Below are 23,269 nucleotides of genomic sequence, written 5' to 3' on the forward strand. Positions count from 1 at the left end.
GTGTGGAGGGGAAGGATGAGGAGATGCAGACACAGCTGTAGTATACATACACTCTAGTGGGGAAAGTGGAAAGTGCTCTCATCTGCCTCACTATCAGTTTCTTTATTGCCTCAAATCAGAGACTCAGAATTTAGATGATAAAATAGTTTTGCCTTGATAATTTACCACTCCCTCATTGCTATCCCTTATGCCTCTATTGATATTTATACAGAATGTGGTTAAACATTTGGGTTGAGTTGTAGACAAACTAGGACAATATCTGGAAAGTAGTTCGAGCAAACTCCCCAAAGACATAACTTCTTGGCTGAACATTCTTACATATCTGGTTATTACTATATCCTTGTCACTCTCTGGAAGTGTTCCACATTCCTTTCTAGGGAAGTGCGGTCCCAGTAGCAAGATTCTCTCACACTCCTATCAGCAGAATAAGAGTATCCTCTTCAAAACACAAATCTTATTCTATGATTATGTATCACTGGACTCATAAAGTAAATGGATGACTTCTCTGTGCTGTTACTATGCATATAATAATGCATGTTCTCATTCTAACCAGCTGTGTTTCTAGAAAACTCCTTAAGTTGAATTTTCTAGATACCTTACCCTTATCCACCAAATGTATCTCATGACTACAACGAGGGGCACTCTGAAGTGTGAGTATTAGTTTTTACAATAAAGGAGTATTGAAGTGAAACAATTATAAACTCCATTGCCAATACAAAAGTATACCATAAATGTTTAATGATTAAAGACACCCCTGGAATATACTAAATGGCTAAATAAACCATATCCCGTTAGTAATCTTAGGAATCACTTCTCAGCCTTTTGGCTAAGATCAAGTATAGTAATCTTAGGAAATGTCCCTGTCAAATAGCAAGAACTCGGAAATTATAACAATGTTTAGTGATATTAAAGGTTCTAATGTACCTGTCTCATATCTAGGGAGCTTGTATGCTTTTTCTACTTTTGCAAAATATCTCTAAAGACTTCTTTCTCTTGCAATTATGCCTTTATAGTGATTCTTAATGTGATAGAATACAAAAATGAAAGTACTAACTTGCCAGTACTGACAGAGTGATGTGAATTTTTATTTTTTACTTACTTGAAAATATTTTTTCTCCAGGAATGCAAGCCGAAAATGTGGAGAAGCATAATAATACAGAAAGGAAATGCTCTTCTAATCCAGGAAGTTCAAGAAGAAGATGGAGGAAATTATACTTGTGAACTTAAGTATGAGGGGAAACTTGTAAGACGAACAACTGAATTGAAAGTTACAGGTAGGAATCAGTTCCACCAAATTGTGGCAAATTAAATTCTAAGTATAATTTGGTTTGGGAAGCAGGACTTGGTTTCAAACAGCCAACTTTCTGTGAATTTAGGACTGGCTGCAAATCAAATAGTTGGGAAGTTCACAATTGATAAATTACACTGAGTGAAAGCTACATGTGGAATATGAACAATTCATTTAAGGAATCAGGGCTCATTTGCTGTGTATCTGTTCTCTGCCTTTATGAAAAATGCTTACCTATCCCATTTAACATTTTTCATTGCTAAATATCTCAGAAAAGATATACTGGGACCGTTTTAGAATGTTGACTTGATCCACATATAGAATCTCCTTATAGGTGAAGGCTGCTTTCAGAATGAAATTCTTTTGGATTTTTGAAATGAAATCTTCTTGAACTGCATCCAAAATATAATTTATACAAAATTCTCCATAAGTGAGTGATGTTATTGTGATCTTTTAGTGACTTAGAACAACTTCAAGAGAAGAACATGTGTGTATGTTTATTCTAAATTTGAGTACAAGCAAAATATAAACAAACAACTGTACCCATAGGAATGGAGGAGATAAATTTAGGATATTCTTATGTGGTGTGGAATTTTAGCAAGTAGTTTTCAGAGATATAGAGCAGAATCTAATACTATAAAGATATTCCTCATAATGAGTGTTATGTACCCTAGGAAACTATATGACAAAAAGTTACTTGGAACTTCTCATGAACATATCATGACTAAATTTCATGTTACAAGTTGAGAGCCCCTTATATGAAATGCTTGGTATCAGAAGATTTTGGACTTTGGGATAATTACACATGCATAATAATATATCTTTGGGATACTACCCAGTAAAATTCATTTATGTTTCATATACACATAGCTTGAAGTTAATTTTATAGAATATTTTTAGTGCACATGTGCTTCTTCAGTGCAACTTATCACAGGAGACTAATGTGGAATTTCCCATTTGTGGTGTCAGGTTGGTGCTTAACAAGCTGTTGGATTTGGTAGTATTTCAGACTTTGGATTTTTGAAATAGAGGTGTTCAGTCTGTATTATAGATGCCTTAAGTGTATCATGATCTCACGTGTGTGTGTAATATTTAAAAAATTAATTATATAATCAATAGAGAATAGAATGACATTTACTGGGGCAGGAGTTGGAGAACAGCAAGATGTAGGCTAAAAGGTACATGTGATGTTTCATGTATGTAGGATGAATAAATCTAGTGATTTAATGTGCAGCATGATAATGATAGTTAATAATATTATCTCATATCCTGGAAATTTTTTTAAAAGTATAAATTTCAGGTGCCTCCACAAAAATCTAACTATGGGAAGATATGGGCATCTTAGTTTTCTTGACTATAGCAATCATTTCATACTAACCTCATGTTATATACTTTAAATATATATAACTTAAAATGTGTGGCTATATGCATGTTTTCACATATATGCACAATACTTATATTGTGGATAAAAATATGAGGCATGGTAAACTTTGAAATTAGCAAATTAGCCAAATAATGAAGTATTGCTTTATGAAGTGGCTTATAAATGATGTACTTAGCTATTAGCTGTTTAACAATCTAATGTTGACAACAGCCAGTTGGTTAATTATAACATACTCTTGCTAATGTTGTTAATATGTTTTTCTTCTATGTTTATTTTTGTTTGGCTTATCTTTTTGGTATAGTCAGTTAACTAATATTGATACTTGATGAGTTTAATTTCATTGCCATAATGTATATACTTAAATTTTTGATCCCTGAGATTCAATTGATTATTTCTTTTTCAAATTTCTAAAAGTTCTATGAGAAATAAAATGTAAATATACATATATTTTAAGAGAAATATATATATATTTCTCATGTATATATGAAAGAGGAGTCTTCAAAATGTTCATAAAAATGCATATTCTGAAAAAATTGTATAAATTTCAATTTTTCACAACAAATTTAGCTTTTAATTCCGTTTTCTATTAACTTTTTGAAATGTTCTCAAATATTTACTTCATCCTCTATACCAAAAAAAAAACCAACTTTGTTTTACTTTGAAGGATACCTTTGAAAGTATAAATAATTCTTCTGTTCAGAATTGCATGTCCTCTCCTTCATGAGCTTTGAAAATACATACCATATTGGACCAATCTCAAATAGAGAAGATCTGGTTTTGATTAGTTTATGGTTTCCTCAGCATGAACTAGCCTTCTGTGCCTTATTCATGGAAGAATATTCAATCATAGCCAATTAGACACCTGACCATTCAGAAACTTGCAGCATAATCATTGCAACCACAATCACCGGTTTTTATGACGTGCTTGCAGAACACTTCTACTTAGAAATCACTTTGCAAAACTGGTAACATTGCAGCAGCATCTGACTTGGGTTTTATGTAGAACCAGAATAAAGTACATAAACATCAAGCTTCCTTTAAAACTCTCATTTAATTGGTTATGGTGACAACACTCTTCTTCAGTTTCATTTTAGATTCTGGAAAAGCAGAGCCAGAGCCACTTATTTTCTGTGTTAATTACTTGCTCTAAACTTTTGAACTCTAAATTTAAAACTTCATCTGAGTGCCTTTCAGGGGCTCTCAAAATTTAATGGACATCACAACTATACGGAAAGACCCAGGTAAGGTGATGATGAGGATCTTTGTGTACAGATTCCCAGAGCTCTCCTTCAGATTTTTATTTAGTGCATCATGAAGACAAGGGACTTGTTTTTTCCTCTGGGCATAATGCTTTGAGGAATACCAGAGGAGAGAAGGGTGTAAAATAAGGCTATGCTGTAGGCATGATTCTCTTCTGAGCTGTTAATTCTGTCTCTCTCCCCCTTCCCACATGTACATGCACGCATGTGCGTGCATGTGCACACACACACAGACACACACACACACTAATTATCATGGGCCCTCAACCACTGCAAGCAGTCATTTATTCTCTTACCATTTAAATAAAAATTTACCGAGTATATATTACAAACCAGGCAATGAGCTACGAGCTATAAAAAGTAATTCAAAATTTAATCATGATTATCCTTGGATCAGTGGTCATCATTCGTGTGAGAAGACATCAAGTTTATGTATTTATTCTCATAGGTCAAATGTTTTGCTTAATGTAGAAACAAAATGACTTGGTGTGGAAGTTTGAGAAGCTGCTCTTTGAAGGTGTTTTTTTTATAATATTACATAAATTATGCTCTGATTTCTATGTTCAGTTCTATGAAGATAATTAACACACAGGTTGCCCTATCATAGTTCAAAAGACCTGAATTATTTAAAAAAATAGCTAACTCATGCTTTTTTTGAGTTCAGCAATATATGGGCATTGGATAAGAATTTCAACATGAAAATAATAGGATTGGTTAATTAGGAAATTACATAGATAGAGGTTCTTTAAGATAGTGTCCTGTGACTACACAAGTTTTAAAAGATCTTAAACTTTTAAAAGATTATTTTCTGAATTTACCTTTTGAATTCTGAGAAATGAATATTAGGAAAACCACATGTTTTCTAAGGGAAAATATTTGCTCCTTACTTTAAGTATATCCATTATAAAAAGACTCAGATATTTAAAACTGGTGAACTAAAAAGTAATCATTTGCTTTATGAAATTTTCTCCATTTAAAAACAATTTATCATGCTACTTCTTTGAATAGCCAAAGTTCTTAGTGCATTAAGACAAGATTTAATTTAATGTAGTTTTGTGGAACATTTTTGTCTTGTAAATTATGATAGACCAGTGCAATGTTATTGTGAAAATTTCTTTTTGGTTCTTTAGAGGCTGCAGATCAGTAGGGAGTGGTTAATAACAACATATGCGCAATGGCAATTTAGGTCATCTGCCAAAGTTGTGTATAGCTAACAACTTTATTTAATGTAGCATGTTTTAGGTAACTATTTTCTATTATGTAGACTTTTTTCTTTATTCTCATAATTTGTACAGAGGTCTACTTGAAGAGATAAGGAAACAATTCTAAGAATGTAATACTTCCCTCCCTCCTCCTTCTTTCATTCCTTCTTTTCTTTTTTTAATTTTTGCAATAACATATTTTTAATTTACTTTATAATCACAGGCTTAATGCTCCCCTAAATAAAGACTTCAACAAATAAAAAGTGGAAAGCCCAGTGTTCACCAGGAATATAGACAAAGGCTATAAACAATAAGCTTTTTAGAAATGGGTATTGGTTATTTAGAAAAAAAAATCAGTAACCTGTTCTCTGGTGAATATGCAAATACTAAATACCCCACCTCATGATTCTCCTGATTATTGTAGACCCCTCTAGAATTCCTGATTTTTTTTTGGCGGGGAGGGGATGTTTCACACATTAGGGATAATCTCTTCACTCATTGGTCTCAAAATGTCACTGCAAGAGGAATTTATTCTATAGATACCCTTCAAAATTTTGATATTGGGTTTGTATTAAGCAACAGTAGCAACGCAATCTGAATATACAATGTTTTTATTAAACTGCAAATTAGGATTTAGGATCAGTCTCTGGTGAATTAGTTCAAATGTGTGGCTTTAGCAAGTACTCTTAATTCCACTTTGGAAAGTTAACTCTAGTTCATTGTTGGAAATATTATTTAGGCCATATAGCTTGTTAAGATAACTTCTGGTATGGGGAATAGCAGCTACTTATAACAGAAGGAGAAATTTCATATTCAGCTTGGAAAACAGGGCTCTGTGTGACCTTTGGCCTTTAATTCTTTCAGACTTCTACTGTCCATGCTGAGTCACTATGGTAAAGGTGAACTTAGAAGAAACAGTGGAATGTGGCAATATGGTGGAGAGTCAATGCACCAAATAGAAGCAGGGGTTTTCACTGAGTATTGAATATTTTTTAAAAAAAAATTTTAAAATATTTTTAAAAATTTTAAAAAAAGAGATTTTTAAGCCATCACATAAAATAATAATCATAGCAAGAGCTCAGAGAGTTTCTATTGAAATGTCACTGTGTGGTACTCATATCAAGGGTGGTTACTCTTACTGTCCCCATTTTATAATAATTAGCAAAGCAAGATAACTTTTAAACTACCATCAAGCACAAACCATGCAATTTCATTATCTAAATATATGAGCATTTGCACATCTTAAGAAAAGATATAAAACTATCAGTTATAGTGTCGATCATCCTACTATAATATCCTGTTTGGACATTCACTGTTTGGTTTTTAAATGCCTGTCAAAAAAAAATTCCCTATTGGAATTTAGATACCCTTAAAAAGGGAACACTTGACAGTTTGGAGCCTACTGCTTGGCACTTAGTGAGCAACTCTGAGATCATTGTAAATAAGACATAAAATTGAACCTGAGCTTGGGGTGGTGTCAGGAAAGAAAATTGTGATGCTAGGAAAACAATGCATTAAAGATTGAATTTGCCAACTTTCATGTGTTTGTGCCACATGGCCCCTATTATCGTTATATTGAGAAAAAAGGATTATGATGAGGTTCACTGCAGTCATGCCAATGATTTCTAGCTAGTGGGAATAAAGCAATGGAGACATGTTTAGTTCAGCTATGTTACTCAGTTGGTGAAGACGAATCAACATATAAGTCAATGCCTACTGTGTGCAATGACACATTCAAGATCCATGTTTCTAAAGTGGTTCTGACAATCCAACATGGGAAGCGGGATACACAGCAGACTCATAGAGTGGCAGATGTCCTAAACAGCACTCTGGCCTCAGAATCAGCCCTTAAGGCATTCGGATCTGGCTAAAAAGCCCATGAGTGTATCTCAGGCATGGAAAGCCAAGACACTCTGGCAAAAAAAAAAAAAATGACCTCAATGAAAGATCTCTGTGAGTGAGATCCCAGCAGAAAGAACAGGCCATCAAAATAGGAGGTACCTTTTTCTGAAGGGAGGAGAGAACTTCCAATTTGACTATGACCTTGTCTAAATAAGATCGGAGTTGGCAAACTCAAGATGCTTCCAAAGCCTTGGCAGCTCATGACAAGAGTGATTACTGACGTCATAAATAAGAGTGTCAATTGTTAAATCAACAACAGGAGTCACTGTGCACTTACTCCCCATGTAGGATCTCTGTCCTTAATGTGTTGTACAATGTGAATTAACGGTGTAACTAGTACTCAAACAGTACTTTATACTTTGTGTTTCTGTGTGGATGCAGTCTGTTGAAGTCTTTACTTAGTATATACTAAATTGACCTTCTGTATATAAAGATAATTGAAAATGAATCTTGATGAAGAATGGGATGGGAGAGGGAGCGGGAGATGAGATGGTTGCGGGTGGGAGAGTGGTTATGGGGGGAAAAAGCCACTATAATCCAAAAGTTGTACTTTGGAAATTTATATTTATTAAATAAAAGTTAAAAAAAAGAAGTAAAACTGACACTATAAAAAATAAAGTGATTCTGAAAGCATATAGGTAGAGGCAGAAATATATTCCCCCTCAGAACCTGTGAAAACATTATTCATCAGAACAGGATTTCCCAAACTGAGTTCTGTGGAGCAACAATTTTAAGAGGTATTAAGAGAGAAAATGCCAAGAGATTTTCAAGAAAGTAAGGAGCAGAGAGAAGGAGGGTACAGGGGGGAGGAAATAAGAGGGAAGAAGAGGAGAAGGAATGGGAAAAGAAAGGTTCTGTGGCAATTTATCTGCTAGGTCAAAGTTAAACAGCTTTCTCTTTTGCAAGGTATCTGAGGACATAGGTGGCTATAATATTCCAATATACATTGTAATTGTCCAAAAGGAGCATATGATGTATTTTATGACATTAACTGAACTTATATAACAACATAGCCCTTTTTCACACTCTGAGAGCATCTGAAGATGTTTTTTTCCACAAACTTTTAGGAAAATCCAAGTGAATACCCAAGTTAGAACCGACTCTATTGGCACCCTACTAATGCCTATAACTTTATCAATTTCAATACTAATTTTTTGGCATTTATTGTATGTTGCAGTCAAAATCACTTATTGCTTTCCATTGTTTGTCTTATTTTCTCAACCAGCAAGGAAGCTGCTGAAAGGAAGGGGGTCTATTGACTGTTTCTGTTCTGTGTCCCCAAGTGCTAAGCATATAGTAAGCATTCAAAAATTAGTTGTACCTTGGTTTGATTGGGTGCTTATTTGATTGGTGAGTGTTTTGCTTGAGTACAAATAAAACAGCTTTGTGTTTGTAGAGCACATTATAATTTCAAAATACTTTCACTTCTGGGATCCTACTCTGTTGCACACAAGAACAGTACGGAGTCAGCAGCAAATATATTCATAGTAGTAGTAGTATTTGTAGTATTCAGAAGAGTAAAATATGGCTCAGAGAATTTAAACCATTCGTCCTGGGATGGCAGCTTGTGAATTGCATGGCTGGGACTAGAACCCCCATCTCTGAGTCTTAGCCCAATGCTCTTCCTACCCATTATTATCTCTGCATTCACTTAATCCTGGGTGCTGAGCCAGAGAGGAGGAGGTATAACCCCTGGAGGATTCTAAAGTTAGTAGCTCCAGAGCTCAGGTGTAGGGACCTCTGAAATAACATTTTATTTAAAAGGTTCATTTACCAATCCATTGTTTTGTCTTTAGGAAGAAATATTTATGACTCTGAAAGGTAAAGCATGTGCTGCTGATGACTGAATCCAAATTTTTAGAGTTAACCTCCTAAGCAATACTTAAATGCTCCTTTCAGCCAGGGGCGGGCATTATGTACATGAAAGAGGTGGACCTGATGTGTGAGCAAAAGAGAAAGTGCAAACTGGGCATTACTAGTAGCTCTAGTTCAGTCCTAGCTGATGACTGTTCGTGAAACTGAGGATCTAATATTGCCAGACACTCTCATTTTTGAAGGCACACCAGAAGTCTAGATTTTTATGTGGATATCCTTGAATTGTAAAGCATGCTCTGGACAAAATAAAACATGTCTGAATGCTGAATTCAATTTAGGGGCTGCTTGTTTGTGCTTTTTGTCTTAAAAGTAGGATTTTTAAACAAGTGACTGACTGGCCAGCTTAGAATCTGCTTTCCTTTTTCCCTCTCAGCAGTGAGTTGGGCCTGGAGAGCAGTTAATAGACAGACTGAGAACAGCACTCAGAAGCCGTCCTAATCACACCTTCCGATACACTGGTCGATCCAAGTGGAGAGAGAAGGGCACAATTTATGGATGTAATAGCACAGGAGAGGTATTGACAAATTGATCACCTTCCAGAGAAGAATGATTTAGATGAGGAAGCAAGTTGGTCTCAAATGTTACAGATAAAGGAAGAGCCCTGGGGATAAAGCACCCACCTGCCAGCTGCCCTGAAGCAGTAGGATGTGAAGCACTGAGAGGAACAAATCATTGGCACGTGTTCTCTGCCCTTCACGTTCTCTCAGAGCAGCCAGTTAACATGATCTGAATGCATGCGTTTTGATTATCACACAAAAATGGATCTGGTCTGTACCTGTTGTGGGAGTTAATAAGGAAGGACCTCAGCAGTCAATAGTTCTTGCCTGCATTAAGGGAACATTCACATGACTGACTGTGCATTTCATAATTAACTGTTCTCTTGCACATTTGCAGGTACAGAAATCTCAGAACCAAAACCGGCTTACACAAGCTCCTTTAGCTTCTTAACCTTTCCTTCTAGGCCTCCCTCTCCCTTCGCAGATGACCCTGGCATTTCCTAGTTTGCCTCGATAACCGCAGTTGGCATCTTTGCCATTTATCTGCCCCTTTCAAATGTTCTAATGTCCTGTCTTCTCTGAAGCCCATCTCCTCAGATCGCCTTGCTTTCTGCTGGGGCTAATCTAATGCCTCAGTGAGCTAAAGAATTCATGACTGATACCAAGGCCAAAAAATGTTTTCCTTCTCAGCTAACAGATTTGCAATTTAATAGATGTTTCAATTCTGTAACTCATAGGCATGACTAATGGAGGGAATTTCTGGAAAGTTTTCAGGGGCTAGGGAGGCCTTTCCCAGAGTGTCACAATCCCTACTCTACAGGTGGCTGCTTGTTCTCTCTAGAAACAAGGCTAACCCTGTTTATGACATTAGGATACAGAAGGAAAAATAGCCTGCTTAAAATTACTGGGAAGGAGGGCTCCGAGAGCCAATCTAGAGATTCATTTTTTTCCCCTCTTCTGCCACTCTTATCTCTCCTTCCTATCCCTGATTTCACTGTCTTTGTCCTAACTTTTGACACAGGACTATCTGTTAACCCCATTGGTAACAACAAAGGCCAAAAAGATTGTTAGTTCCTATCATAGGAAAATATTTATGGCTTCCTCCTATGCTCTATAAGGAGATAAACAAACACTTAACACTGTCTTATTTCTCTGCAAAGTCGGGGACTGTGTGAGCATGCATTTGTGTAGGTTTGTTTCACAAGCAACTGTTCAGGAGACCAGCTTTGAGAGCGGGGGGTGAGCAAGTCAGAGCATATGGCAGCAGGAAATGGCAAAAGTGCCCTATCTAGGTCAGTTCACTCTGATGGCTCACTTCTAGCACCTGAGGTGATCATTAACCCCTTGGATGGTTTCTCTACTACCGAGTTAGGGCTGAGATAGGGGGTCCTTGGTAAGGGTTTGCACTGTAACTCCTAGGTATACAGGCCCCTGACTTCCATGGGCACAGATTTTCCTGGATCCATTATGTTTATCTGTGAGAGTCTCAGCTACCTGTTCTCTCCCATTTTGAAAGCAGTGGTTTGAGCAAGCTGAGAAGATTCTACCAAGCTATGTTTCTGTAGGAATGAAAACTAGGACCTTAGTATGGAGGGAGATCAACCATGAACTAATTGCAATAGAGTCAAGCAGATGCTCAGAAAACTACCATTTATTGGGTCAGGCATTGTACTTGACAATCAGCCAAAGCTTGCAACAACCTCAGAAGGTTGGGAATATTCCCTCTATCTTTTAAGGGAAAAAATGGAGAGTCGGAAAGGATATCTGTCTATGATTAAGCATCTAGTAAACATTGGAACCAATGTTTGTCCCAAAACATTGCTCCTAAAGCACCCCGCTATAAACCACAGGCATGCATGGATTTCAAAGATTCTTTGCAGGCCAGCGCCATGGCTCACTAGGCTAATCCTCCGCCTGCGGCACTGGCACCCCGGATTCTAGTCCCGGTTGGGGCGCCAGATTCTGTCCTGCTCCTCTTGCAGTCCAGCTCTGCTGTGGCCTGGGAGTGCAGTGGAGGATGGCCCAAGTACTTGAGCCCTGCCCCCGCATGGGAGACCAAGAGGAAGCACCTGGCTCCTGGCTTCTGATTGGTACAGCGTGCCAGCCATAGTGGCCAGTTGGAGGGTGAACCAATGGAAGGAAGACCTTTCTCCCTCTCTCTCTCTCTCTCACTCTCTCTCTCTCTCTCACTCTCACTCTCACTCTCACTCTCACTCTCTCACTAACTCTGCCTGTCCAAAAAAAAAAAAAAAAAGATTCTTTTTAGCAAACTAGACGTCTCTTTTAATTCCAATTTTCATGAAATTCTTGAAGGACCCTCGTATCTGGATGATTCTTATACACAGGAGTTCCTTTCCTTCTTGCTTGCCTGCCTGCTTCATGCTCTTCCACATCTCATTGTCATTATGTATTTTCCACTTCTATACATTCTCTGTGAAGTTTTCATAGACAACCTTCATCTTACCTGTTCCTTTCTCTTGAATTATCCTGGCAATTTTATGCAAGTGTTTACCATACCCTCTAGTTTGTAATTATCTTAAGAGATTTTCTTTTTGTAGGTTTTGTCTCGCCAGTTATGTTAATGTCCTCTAAGGTCTGCTGCTTCCCATACAATGGTTACCTTAACATTTAGACACAACATACAGAATTAGTGAGAGGGTGTTATATTTTCACATACATGATCTCATTTAATAATCTAAGAATCTTGTGAGATGTGTCATTTTAGCCTCACTTTACAGATGTGAAATTGAAATTCTAAGAAGTAATTTTTCTCAATGTTCTATAGCAGTTACGGATGACCCTGAAGTAGAGACCCAAGCAGTCATAATTTTACACCAAACCCGAACCCCTTCCATTAGTAAGTGTTTATAGAACAATCCTCTGCTCATAGTACTGTGATCTGATTTCATTAGAAAAATCTCTTGTATATAGAAGGATTAAAACCTTATTCTGAACAAAATAGTTAGAGGAGGATACTTCTAAAAGCATAGATAAATATATTTCAGTGAAACAAATAATTGATTGTAAGAGAAGAACCATGGAAAGCCCTGAAAACTTGATTTTCTTCTTGACACTCTGTTTCAGAACCAGAAATCCATGCTGCAAATCATGAATCTGTTAGTAGCTGTATGATTTTGAGAAAATTTGTTTACCTCTCTGAACTCTTTTTCTTTTCTTTTTGAAAAAAAATGGGAATTGTATGCTGGGTTGAGTTAAAGAAAACATACATTTTTAGGATAATGTCTAGAAAATGGTAGGTACTCAGTAAATCATATTAATAATTATAGTTAGTATCATCATCATCATCATCATCATCATCATTGGATATCTTGCAAAGGTGACTTCACAACTATTTTGCAACAAAAAGTAATCTGACAAAGATGATTTATGGTAAATTGCTATTGTTAATGGTGTGTTTCATTTACTGGGGATGAGTTAAAAAAAACTAGCAAGTTAACCAGGGACTATGACAAACCCAAGCAAAGAGCATATAACTAGGTATTTCAGGAAGAACTATTTTATTCGAGGAAATGCAATCATGTGGAATAATTTGTCAATTAAGGTAGAGAAAGTATTGTTGTCTTTCTAAATGATTTTTTTTGCAACCAGCAAGCCATTTTAATGATGTATGAGCCAAGAGTGAAAGCTACTGAGACAAAACTGAGGTTGAAATGAGTCCCGAGGACAAGCATGTTGAGGAGACTGGCCTTTTCCTTTCCGGCAATTCCTTATGTCATTATGATTCATCCCTAGTGGTTTATAAAGGCAGTTGACTGCCCTCCTTTGGCTGTCAAATAGGAAAATAATTCATCAGACCAAGTTCATAAATCATTTCTGGGTAACAGGAGTACTTTAAATAGCTAGAAATGTCTTTGTGATTTGGCACTAGCACTAGCAAGGATCTTAAAGAGCAACTGGCAACCACCAGATGCAGAAGCTGAAGAAATGAACTACTTGGTCATGGGTTTTCAGGGAAAGAAGGTTGACTCCTGTCTAGGACACATTACTCTGATCCATTCTGATAGTCCTGGAAGGACATCCACTTGTGTCTGGCATATAGTAGTCAGTACATTTGTTGAATGAATTAATCCAAATATTTTGTGGCTCTTAAATTCTTTGAATCAGAACCTACTCATAGTATCTGATAATTCTTTCTAGCTGTATTCTGGAGAAATGAGATGAAAAGACAATAATAATAATGTTCAGAAGTTATTGGACCAATCCTCTGAGTCTTTTTGCTCAATTTTGATGGTCTGTGCATCATAACCTCATCATAAATTCTGGCATAATAGTTATACAATAAGTAATTGTGGTTCATTTTTTTCCTAATAGTCATTTTACATCAAATTTTAACCACCTGATCCCCACTGTTCCTAAAACCAAACATATGTTAGTATCTTTATCCTTATATTTTATACAGGTACAATTATCTTTAATCTTCAAGATAATTCTGACTAGCATATGAAATAAAAGGTAAAATGGATATTATGAGACAAGAGAATGAATATTTATTATCTAATGGTGTAGTTATCAACTCTAGTCCACAAGTAATACATTTGATATTCTTTAACACTCATCAATATCCATTGTACTGAGTGAATTGAAGTCAAATAAATAGAGAACAACTAAAAGTATGATATGATATATGCTCTACTTGAGTTTTAAGTATATAGTAACAGGGAAGAAATTGAGATTAAAAGAGTATATGTGTGGATAAGTTCATAAGTATATATTGTAATAAATGAGAAAAAGGAAAATAACAAAAACGAGTTTGGGGAGTCTACTTAAAGCAAAATAAAATTTACCCTGGATTCTAAAGGTTCAGAAAAAGCCATCTAGGTGAAGAGTAAGTAAAGGTATTTCAAAGAGAACATAATGCACCGATGGTGGGTTGGACAGAGGCGTCATTACAGAGATAGAGAAAAAGGAAACAGGTTCAAGAGATATTATAAAGATAGAAATGACTATACTTTCTCATGATGATTCCTAGGTTTTTGGTTTTAGTAACAGAATAGATAGTTATGTTGTTTAGTGAGATGGGAAAGACTGAGGAAGACCAGATTTGGGAGATTCTGCTTTGCCAGGGTTTATTTGAGATACTTATTAGTTACCCCAGAGAGGATATATGTGTTTGGCATTCAGGGAGAATTCTGGGCTAGAGATATAAATTTTGGAGCTGTCTGCAATGGTATATAGGGAAGAATACAATAAAGTACTAAATTGTGTGGGTCAACTGATGATTACTATAGGAGATCAATGCAAACTGTAGCTCCTAGGCCTTATGTTACATATTTTCCCCAGAATAATGACAGTGTAAGAAAGTAACTTGTCCTGGTTTTTCCAAAGCTCATCAAATTGTTAAATATCAAGCATGATGCTTGTACCCATATTTTTGCTGATGTGTGGTGATGACATCCTACATTTAGCTGACATTTGAATCCCTTGGAGTTGGAAGAATTTAACTGATGGCATGCTAAATTCAGTCAGTTTATTGTATTTGCCAGGTAATGTACATGTACAGCCTATTGCTGGGATACCCATCACTTGCTGCCTGCCTGCCTAGACTAGTAGCTGCCTACACACTCTCTGAATGCCCTGTTCAGAATTCTCAGTTGGAGTTGCTTTCCCTGGTGCTGTTTGATGTATATACCTTTCTCCTATTTTTTCATTTTAATTCAAATCAAGGATTATTCTCTGAGTATTTCTCCTCTGCCAAGGTACTATACTACTTGCTGCTGCATTGGTTGTTGAAGACATGCAGGTATACATGATTGTATCAGTTGACCATAAGAGATAGCAGATATAATTTTTGAAGCTTCTACAAGAGGGAACATAAGTTTATTCTGTCTTATCAGACATTTTCCAATTCCCCCAAACTTCTTTTTAAAATTAATTAATTTCTTCCTGCTTGGAATTCTAGCTACACAGATTTTGATTTACTCAGTAACGTTTGCCAGTTCTAAATAGCTTCAAGAGTGGATAAGAACTAGAAGGGACTTTGAAGTATATGAGGTATGATTACTGTACTCTGTACATGAGATAGCAGAAGCCCAGAGAGGCTAATTTATATGCCCCAAAGAAACAGCCTGGCACTAACTAAATTTGGACTTTCCCCAATACATTGCTATTTTCTACTACTTTCTACCACTCCACAGTGTCTTTACAATTTAGTCCTGAGTCTTGCCTCAGAGGATTTTTTTAATGCCAAAGTTAATCAATGTCTTCATTATAATTGAAATATTTAAGTTGAATTAATGTAAAGCCTTCAGAGAGTTCTGCTGATCTGGTTTATAAAGTCATTCAAGCAAAACTGTGAAAGTATATGGGATTTCTGACATTTTCCAGAAGTCATTAGCTTATATTCTTCAATAACTCTCAAAATTTACGTCAAAGGAGGACAATTTTCAAGCTAACCTCAGAAGGCTCTGAGTGTGTGTATGTGTGTATCCTTTTGGTTGGGTCATAAGTCAATTTTCTAATCCAAAGATGTTTTGACCCTAAAAACCTCCACACTTCCTTAGTGATTATGTGTACTACAAAATCACATCACAGATGACTTCATGAACATTAAAGTGTATTATCAGAGAAATATCAAGGAGCAGAACTGAGAAATCACTCCAGCATGATGGAGTAGAACAAGATTTGAAGGGGAAAAATATTTGATTTCATTACTTCTATCATCATTTACTAACTGAGTAATCCTGCACAAATTAATTTTCTTGGGTCTTCACTTCTATATATGTTTGTGTATCTTCACCTTGATGAATGAGTTAATGATAACTGTGTCTATGATTTTCATTGCCATTGTGAGTATTCTCTACTTTTCCTAGTACTAGTTCCAGTAGCATTATACTATTGCTATTACTAATCCTACTACCTACTTTGTGAGCTGCAAAGAAGGAAAATGTCCCCCTGTGTACACTGGCAGAATCAGTTCCAAAGGAGAAAAATCTTGAGGCAAAGTAACACAAACTGTGATAGAACAAATCAGCTTCTAATAGCACACAATTCAGAAAGTTCAGAAACCTACTGAGTAAAAATAGTACCTTAGTTGAGTTATAGAAAATACATTTTTAGGGGCTAGTGTTAGTTGTGGCATAGTGGATAAAGCCACCACCTGTGATGCCAGCATCCCATACGGGTGCTGGCTCATGTTATGGCTGCTCCATTTACAATCCAGTTCTCTGATAATATGCCTGGGAAAGCAGCAGAAGGTGGCCAAAGTGCTTGGGACCTTGCCACCCATGAGGGAGACCTGGAAGAGGCCGCCAGCTCCTGGCTCTGGCCTGACCCAGCTCTGGCCATTATGGCCATCTGGGGAGCGAATCAGCAGATTGGAGGATCTCTCTCTCTCTCTCTTTCTCTCAACTCTGCCTTTCAAATAAATAAATGTTTTTTAAAAATAATAGAAAAAATATATATTTTTATGAATGAAATATTTGGGACAGTAATTCTTTCATTGTAGTAGCCTGTAAGTTCTCTCAGGATGAGAAAATATTTTTCCCCATTGTATTCTTATCAGTTTAGAATAGTACTTGATGGAGATTTGAAAATTAAAGAATATTTGTTGAATGAATGAATGAATGAAACTCTAGAGGTAAAAGTATGTATATTTTCTTGCTATTATTTCTATGTAAGTATATTCATTTATCTTTAAAAAATTCTCCTACTATCCAACAGATATTGAGCTAAATCCTGGGAATGTAGTCATAAAGTAGTCACAGACAGTTCTTACATTAACAAGCTTAAAATCTAATAGAGTAAATAGTCTTTAACAATAACAAAAATAAATGTGAAATTTCGATTGTGAAAGTGCTATGGAGGGAAGAGGTACATGTACTAACATAAAATGTATTTGGGGGTTGATTTAATCACAAAACTTAGGGATGACTTCTTGGAGGAAGCTTAGTTTAAGCAGAGATACAAAGTAAAAGTGAGCATTAATTACAAAAGGAAAGACTTTGGGACAAAAGGATTAGCATGTGCCGTTGTGCTCAGTGGCCAGATTATGCTAAAATATCAAAGCTAAAATAAAGCCAACTGCAACTGAATAAGCTGAAGCTGCAATGATAGTTAGAGGTCAGATAATGCAGTGGCCTTATTCCATGCTGAAGATTTCCTTTTTATTCTGAGAGCAATTGCAAGCCATTAAAGTGATTTTAGGAAATGTGAAGACGTGATTTCATCAGATGATTTCATTTCAGAGAATGATTGGGACGAAAGGAGAAATATTTATACTTGTACTGATCTAGGCTTTAGGGTAATAGTAACTTGAACTAGGTGGAAGTTGCGACTATGGAGAGAAGTAAGTGGATTTGAAGGATGGTGAGAAGGTAAAATCAACAGGATTTGACGGATTAGATATAAATAAGTATTTTTAAGTGATGTTTTAGGTTTCTTGCTTATCCAATTACATGGATTGTGGTGTCATTTAGCAAGGAGTCCAGGCATGACAAGATTCACTGGATCACAGATCTTTCTGTGTGCTACTATGTATCAGGTATCATGCTAGGGAAGATTTAGAGATGAATAGATCATGATTTTTATCCACAAGAAGCTCAGAATCTAGTGGTGAAGGACATATAGAAAATCAGCAGGCAGTCACAGTGTAATAGTGAGCTGTCTTGGTAAACATATGCCAAGAGTGATGGAGGAGCCCAGAGAAAGAGAGTAGCCTAGAAAATGGGCAGGATCAGAAAACTCTGGGGTCGGGTAAGAAGAGGCCAAAGAAGAGGAATCATTGTGAAATTGGAATATTTTGGATTTGATATGCATGAATTTGTCAGACCTGGCTAGCAGAAATTATACTTGGAAAGCAAAAAGACAGCCTCCCCCTTTTTTCATCTCTGTTTTCTTCTTGGTAAAATAGGCATCCTGGCTATATATCCCATGCCTGATAGCCAAGAGGCAATTCTTGGTGTCACTGGCTGATTTCACAATTTCTGGAAGAACTACTCATGAGTTTCTCTCCTTTCTCAAGGTATATTAGGCTCTTCAAACGTGATCTGTAAATCTTACTTTAAATGCATTGAGTAGTTTTCTGTCTACTTCTATAAAGTAAAACAGAATTCTCTCACCTTTTGCCGTATGCTCTCATTTAATTCTTCAACTTGTCTTAAAGCAGTACCCATTTTTAATTTTAGTTTTAGCTACATGACTTTTAAAAACATTTTGCATGTATTTTAGTTTATATCCATCTGAATGAGATATAATTTGTATTTTATGCACCCATTGATGGATCTTGATAAATACACATAACCTAAAATACATGCAGCCCTAAAAAGATTGCAGTTAATCCATTTAACCCCTGGTCCCAAGCAAGTACCTGTCTGCTTTTAGTTATTAGAATTGTTTTTGCGAGACTCATATTTAATGCTCCCTGGTGAATATCATTGTGAGCCCATATTGGTGGAAAACCACTCTGTTTTTCTTTCAATTAGAATTCTATATCCAAACCTTGAGGCTACCTATGAGTGACTATTTAGATTGGGAAAAATACTGATTGTATCATGTTTGTTTTTATATGGTTCTTGGGGTCATAGTAATGAGAGAATTCTTGGAAAAATAATCTGTGGGGGATTTAAAGGCAATTTGTCAATTCAGCATAAACTAAGTTACCATTATACACTGCTAACGTCCTTTTTCCTTTTGTTAAAATTGTCATCGTCTAACTTCATAGGTTAAGGGCAGTTTATTGGAATGGGCACAGTACTTGCCATATACCAGTATATGAATCCTTGTCCCAGTCTCTCGCCAGGTCCATGAACTTGGACAGAGCACTTAGCTTCTCTGAGTCTCAGTTTCCTTATAGGGTTATTGTGATGATTAAAAGTAGTATTGCACATAAATTCTGCCTAGCACAGAATAGCCACTAACAAATGTAAGTTGTTATAATCCCAGATCATATTCCATCAACATATAATCTTATGAGGGAGTTTCAAAACTTTATTGAGCATGCATATTATAAAAAGAAATTGTATTATCCATTTGACTGGGCTTCAAAATTTCTGTGAATCCAGAGTAAATATATTTTTAAATTCCATTTTCCACAAACTTTTTGAGGTACACTCATATGTATGGAATGTATATTGTTTCTGATAGTATGCTAAGGAGTACCTAAAAAGTGCGAAAAAAGAAGAAGCAGAAGTGTAAGTTATGAGTTCATAGAATGATGGAATTAGATGAAACCTTAGTCTAAATCTCCCATTTCACTGGAAATCAAAAAGATCTAAAGAAGAGTACAGTGACTTGCTTAACATTAACAGCCAGTATTCATTCATTCATTTATTAATTCAGTCAAGAAATATTTATTGAGAACCTACTACATTCTGGGTATTATTATATGGATTGACAATTTAGCAGTGGCAAAGAAACAACTACCTTTTTGGTGTTTATATTCTAGTGGGAGAAGATAATAAGCAGATAAATTATATATGTGAGCAGTATAATATTTTGATGATGTGAATATTATACAGAATGATCATGGAAAGCCTCATTGATAAAGTGATATTCGAATAGAGACTCAATAGAGATGAGAGAATTAGCCATGCTGATGTCTTCCTGGTAATTATTCTAGGCAGAGGAATAGCAAAAGCAAAATCTTTGGTTGGAAACCTTCAGACTTTAAGGAAAAACAAGGAGGCAAGAGTGGCTACAGTAGAGTGAACAGTGGGGAGGAAATCGGGAGATGAAGTCAGAAAGGTGGTGATGGTGGGAAATCAAATCATATAGAGCTGTGTAAGCCATTGTAAGGATTTGGGCTTTTATTCTTAGTTGGAGTGCCACTGGGGAATTTTGAAAAGAGATTTGACATGATATGGTATATTTTACAAGGAAAACTCAGAATGCTAGGTGCAACACAGATTGAAGGGGGCAAGGACTGGAGGAGAGAGACCAATCAGGAAGCTACTGCTATAGACCACAGAGATTATGCTGGCTTTAACCAGGGTGCTATCAGTGAAGGGAATTAAACAGGATAGAATTCAGTTATATTTTGAAGGTGGAGTCAAGAGGTTTATGGATATATTGAATATGACATATAAGACAAGGAGATGAGTAACAGATGATTCCAGATTTTTGGCCTGAATAACAACAGTTGCCAATTATAGAAATGAGGAAGCCTAGGAATCACGAGTTGGGTTTTTGAGATGTTGTATTTGAGATTTTTCTTAGACACATAAGTGGAAACGTTGGATAGACTATTAACTATGTGAGTATGAGAAGTCCACCATGGAGAAATAAATTTGGGATAACCGACATGTAAGTGTTAAGCAAATCCATGAGATCACTGCAGAATATAGCTAGGAAAGAGTCTAAGTTCTGATTTATGTACATTCCAGCATGAGAGGCTGGGAAGATAAGTGGAAAAAGCAAAGTAAATTCAGGAGGAGCATTTGAAAAGGCAAGAGCAAAACTAATAGGAAGTAAGGGGATACAATATTTGATGAAGATGGCAGTTCACTATATATATATATATATATATATATATATAGAGAGAGAGAGAGAGAGAGAGAGAGAGAGAGAGAGAGAGAGAAGGGGGGGGGGAGAATGAGAATTTTCCAAATGGCCAGCGCTGGGCCAGGCCAAAGCTAGGAGCCAGGAGCTCCCACGTGGATACAGAGGCCCAAGCACTCGGACAATCTTCCTCTGATTTCCCAGGAATATTAGCAGGGAGCTGATTTGGAAGTAGAGCAGCTGGGACAAGTCCCAGCCCATTTGGGATGCTGGCATTGCAGGCGGTGACTTAACCCATTATGCCACAATGCCAGCCGCAGTTCTATAGGCTAATCCTCCACCTGCGGCGCTGGCACACGAGATTCTAGTCCTTGTTGGGGCGCCGGATTCTGTCCTGGTTGCCCCTCTTCCAGTCCAGCTCTCTGCTATGGCCCGGGAGTGCAGTGGAGGATGTTCCAGGTCCTTGGGCCCTGCACCCACATGGGAGACCAGGAGAAGCACCTGGCTCCTGGCTTTGGATCAGCACAGTGAGCCGGCTGCAGCACACTGGCCACAGCGGCCATTGCGGGGTGAACCAACAGAAAAGGAATACCTTTCTCTCTGTCTCTCTCTCTCACTGTCCACTCTGCCTGTCAAAAAAATAAAATAAAATAAAGTTAGCCTTTATATTTATAAATAGTGATGGCTAGTTGAGGGGATCTTGAACTGACAGGAATATACTGGTGTTACTTTCATTATGTCACATTGCTTTTGCAGGTTCTTGTCCTTGGGCATATATTTTAATTCATGTATGCAGAATATAGGAAGAATCTGTTGTGTGCTGGTCATTGTTCTGGGTACGAAAATCCAAAGATAATGGCTTTAAGATATGATCTTAGGCTTTAGGGAATCAATGGGCTAGTAGAAAAGTAAGATGCATTATTAATGATAATATAGTGTGCATAATTCTGTAGTAATCATGTTTGCAAACTATTTTGGAAATTTATCTTGGACAAAGGTAAGCAATGAGGAGAGAAGGTTTTTCAAAGGAGGTAACACTTGGCAAAGATATTTCAGTGATGAGTAAAGGGCCTGTAAATAAAAAGAATAACTTATCCATAAATGCTTCACAGAGCTAAAATATCTGGATATTATTTTAAACGATGGATTATAATTGGCCAAGTGGAAACATTGGACAAAGGTTTGAGAGATACACAAGTGTCAGATAATTCAGGGTCTTGGCTGCCATATGCTAAGAAGCTTTGATTTTGTCTTGTAGGTGATAGGTTGCCATTGATGAATTTTAAGTTGGGGAATATTTCTGTATTAAAGGAATTGGTGGTGACAAATTGGGAAGAGAGAAGAGAAAAGATTGAGCCAAGAGAATAGCTTCCATGTTTCCTGTGTGGGTGATTGTGTTGATAGTTAATGTCAAAGTCTCCTAGTTCCCTGACATTCCACTATTGAGTCTGTCAGAAAAAGTGTAGGTCTCTTGGTCAAATTTGATTAGGGTTGAGTGTCGCAACACTAGAGAGGTGAATACTAAATATCCAAGTGTCTCACTAACACTTGATAGAGCTGGATTTTCCTCGAAGTGAACCATCCAAGTTCATAGAACTTCACTTTTCTAATAAGAACATTTCTCTCTTGCTGAGGCAAAAGTGGGTCAAGTGCTGGGACATGTGGCTCTGAAGGACCACTGAATGAGATCTACAGCTGGGCCCTTAGCCCTTCATAAAGGCTGTTTCTGCCTATTTAAAGCCTCTTCTAGCCTTGATCAAAATCAAAACCATTTTGAAATGTAGTGAATTATTACATTTTGTGCTGAATCACTACTTGTCAAAACCTCTTACTTAAAACAGGATATTTGAGAACTGAGTTCATTGGGACCTTTGGACAACATTTTGTGCTTTTATCAAAAAAGAAATGAGGATATTACAGAACAAATGTATTAGGAGCATATTTTTTCAATAATGAATATCCTGCTTACTGCCTTTAAAGACTTGTTTATTCATTAAATATCTGACAAAAATGTGAGGGAAGTGAGAGTGAAACTTTAGTATGAAGACTTACATCAAACTGAATTGAAATGCATTTCAATCAGTAATAATTGATTTTTGCCATTTATGAAATGATAAAAAAGTCACCAGGAACATAAATCCCAGTTCTCAAAAATAAGCCTTTTGTTCTGTTAAGAATTATTAATGAAGTCACTTCAATACTGGGGCTGGCACTGTGGCATAGTGGGTAAAGCCTCTGCCTGCAAAGCCAGCATTCCAAATGGGCACTGGTCAGTGTCCTGGCTATTCCACTTCCAGTCCAGCTCCATGTTAGTGGCCTGGAAATAGCAGCAGAAAAATGGCCCAAGTGCTTACCACTTGGGAGTTCTGGCTTCAGCCTGGCTCAGCCCTGGCCGTTGCAGCTATCTG

The 23,269-nt window shown here is 36.7% G+C and overlaps 1 protein-coding gene across 1 annotated transcript in view; it reads left to right on the forward strand.

The window, feature by feature from the left end:
* Positions 1 to 23,269, forward strand: part of IL1RAPL2 (interleukin 1 receptor accessory protein like 2) — a 653,603-nt gene that overhangs the window by 84,507 nt on the left and 545,827 nt on the right. The window contains exon 6 of the mRNA XM_062183034.1: positions 1,121 to 1,274. Within this exon, the coding sequence (XP_062039018.1) occupies positions 1,121 to 1,274 (154 nt within the window). The remainder of the gene's footprint in view (positions 1 to 1,120; positions 1,275 to 23,269) is intronic.

Source organism: Lepus europaeus, chromosome X, assembly GCF_033115175.1.
Source record: "Lepus europaeus isolate LE1 chromosome X, mLepTim1.pri, whole genome shotgun sequence".
In the NCBI taxonomy this organism is placed as follows: Eukaryota; Metazoa; Chordata; class Mammalia; order Lagomorpha; family Leporidae; genus Lepus; species Lepus europaeus.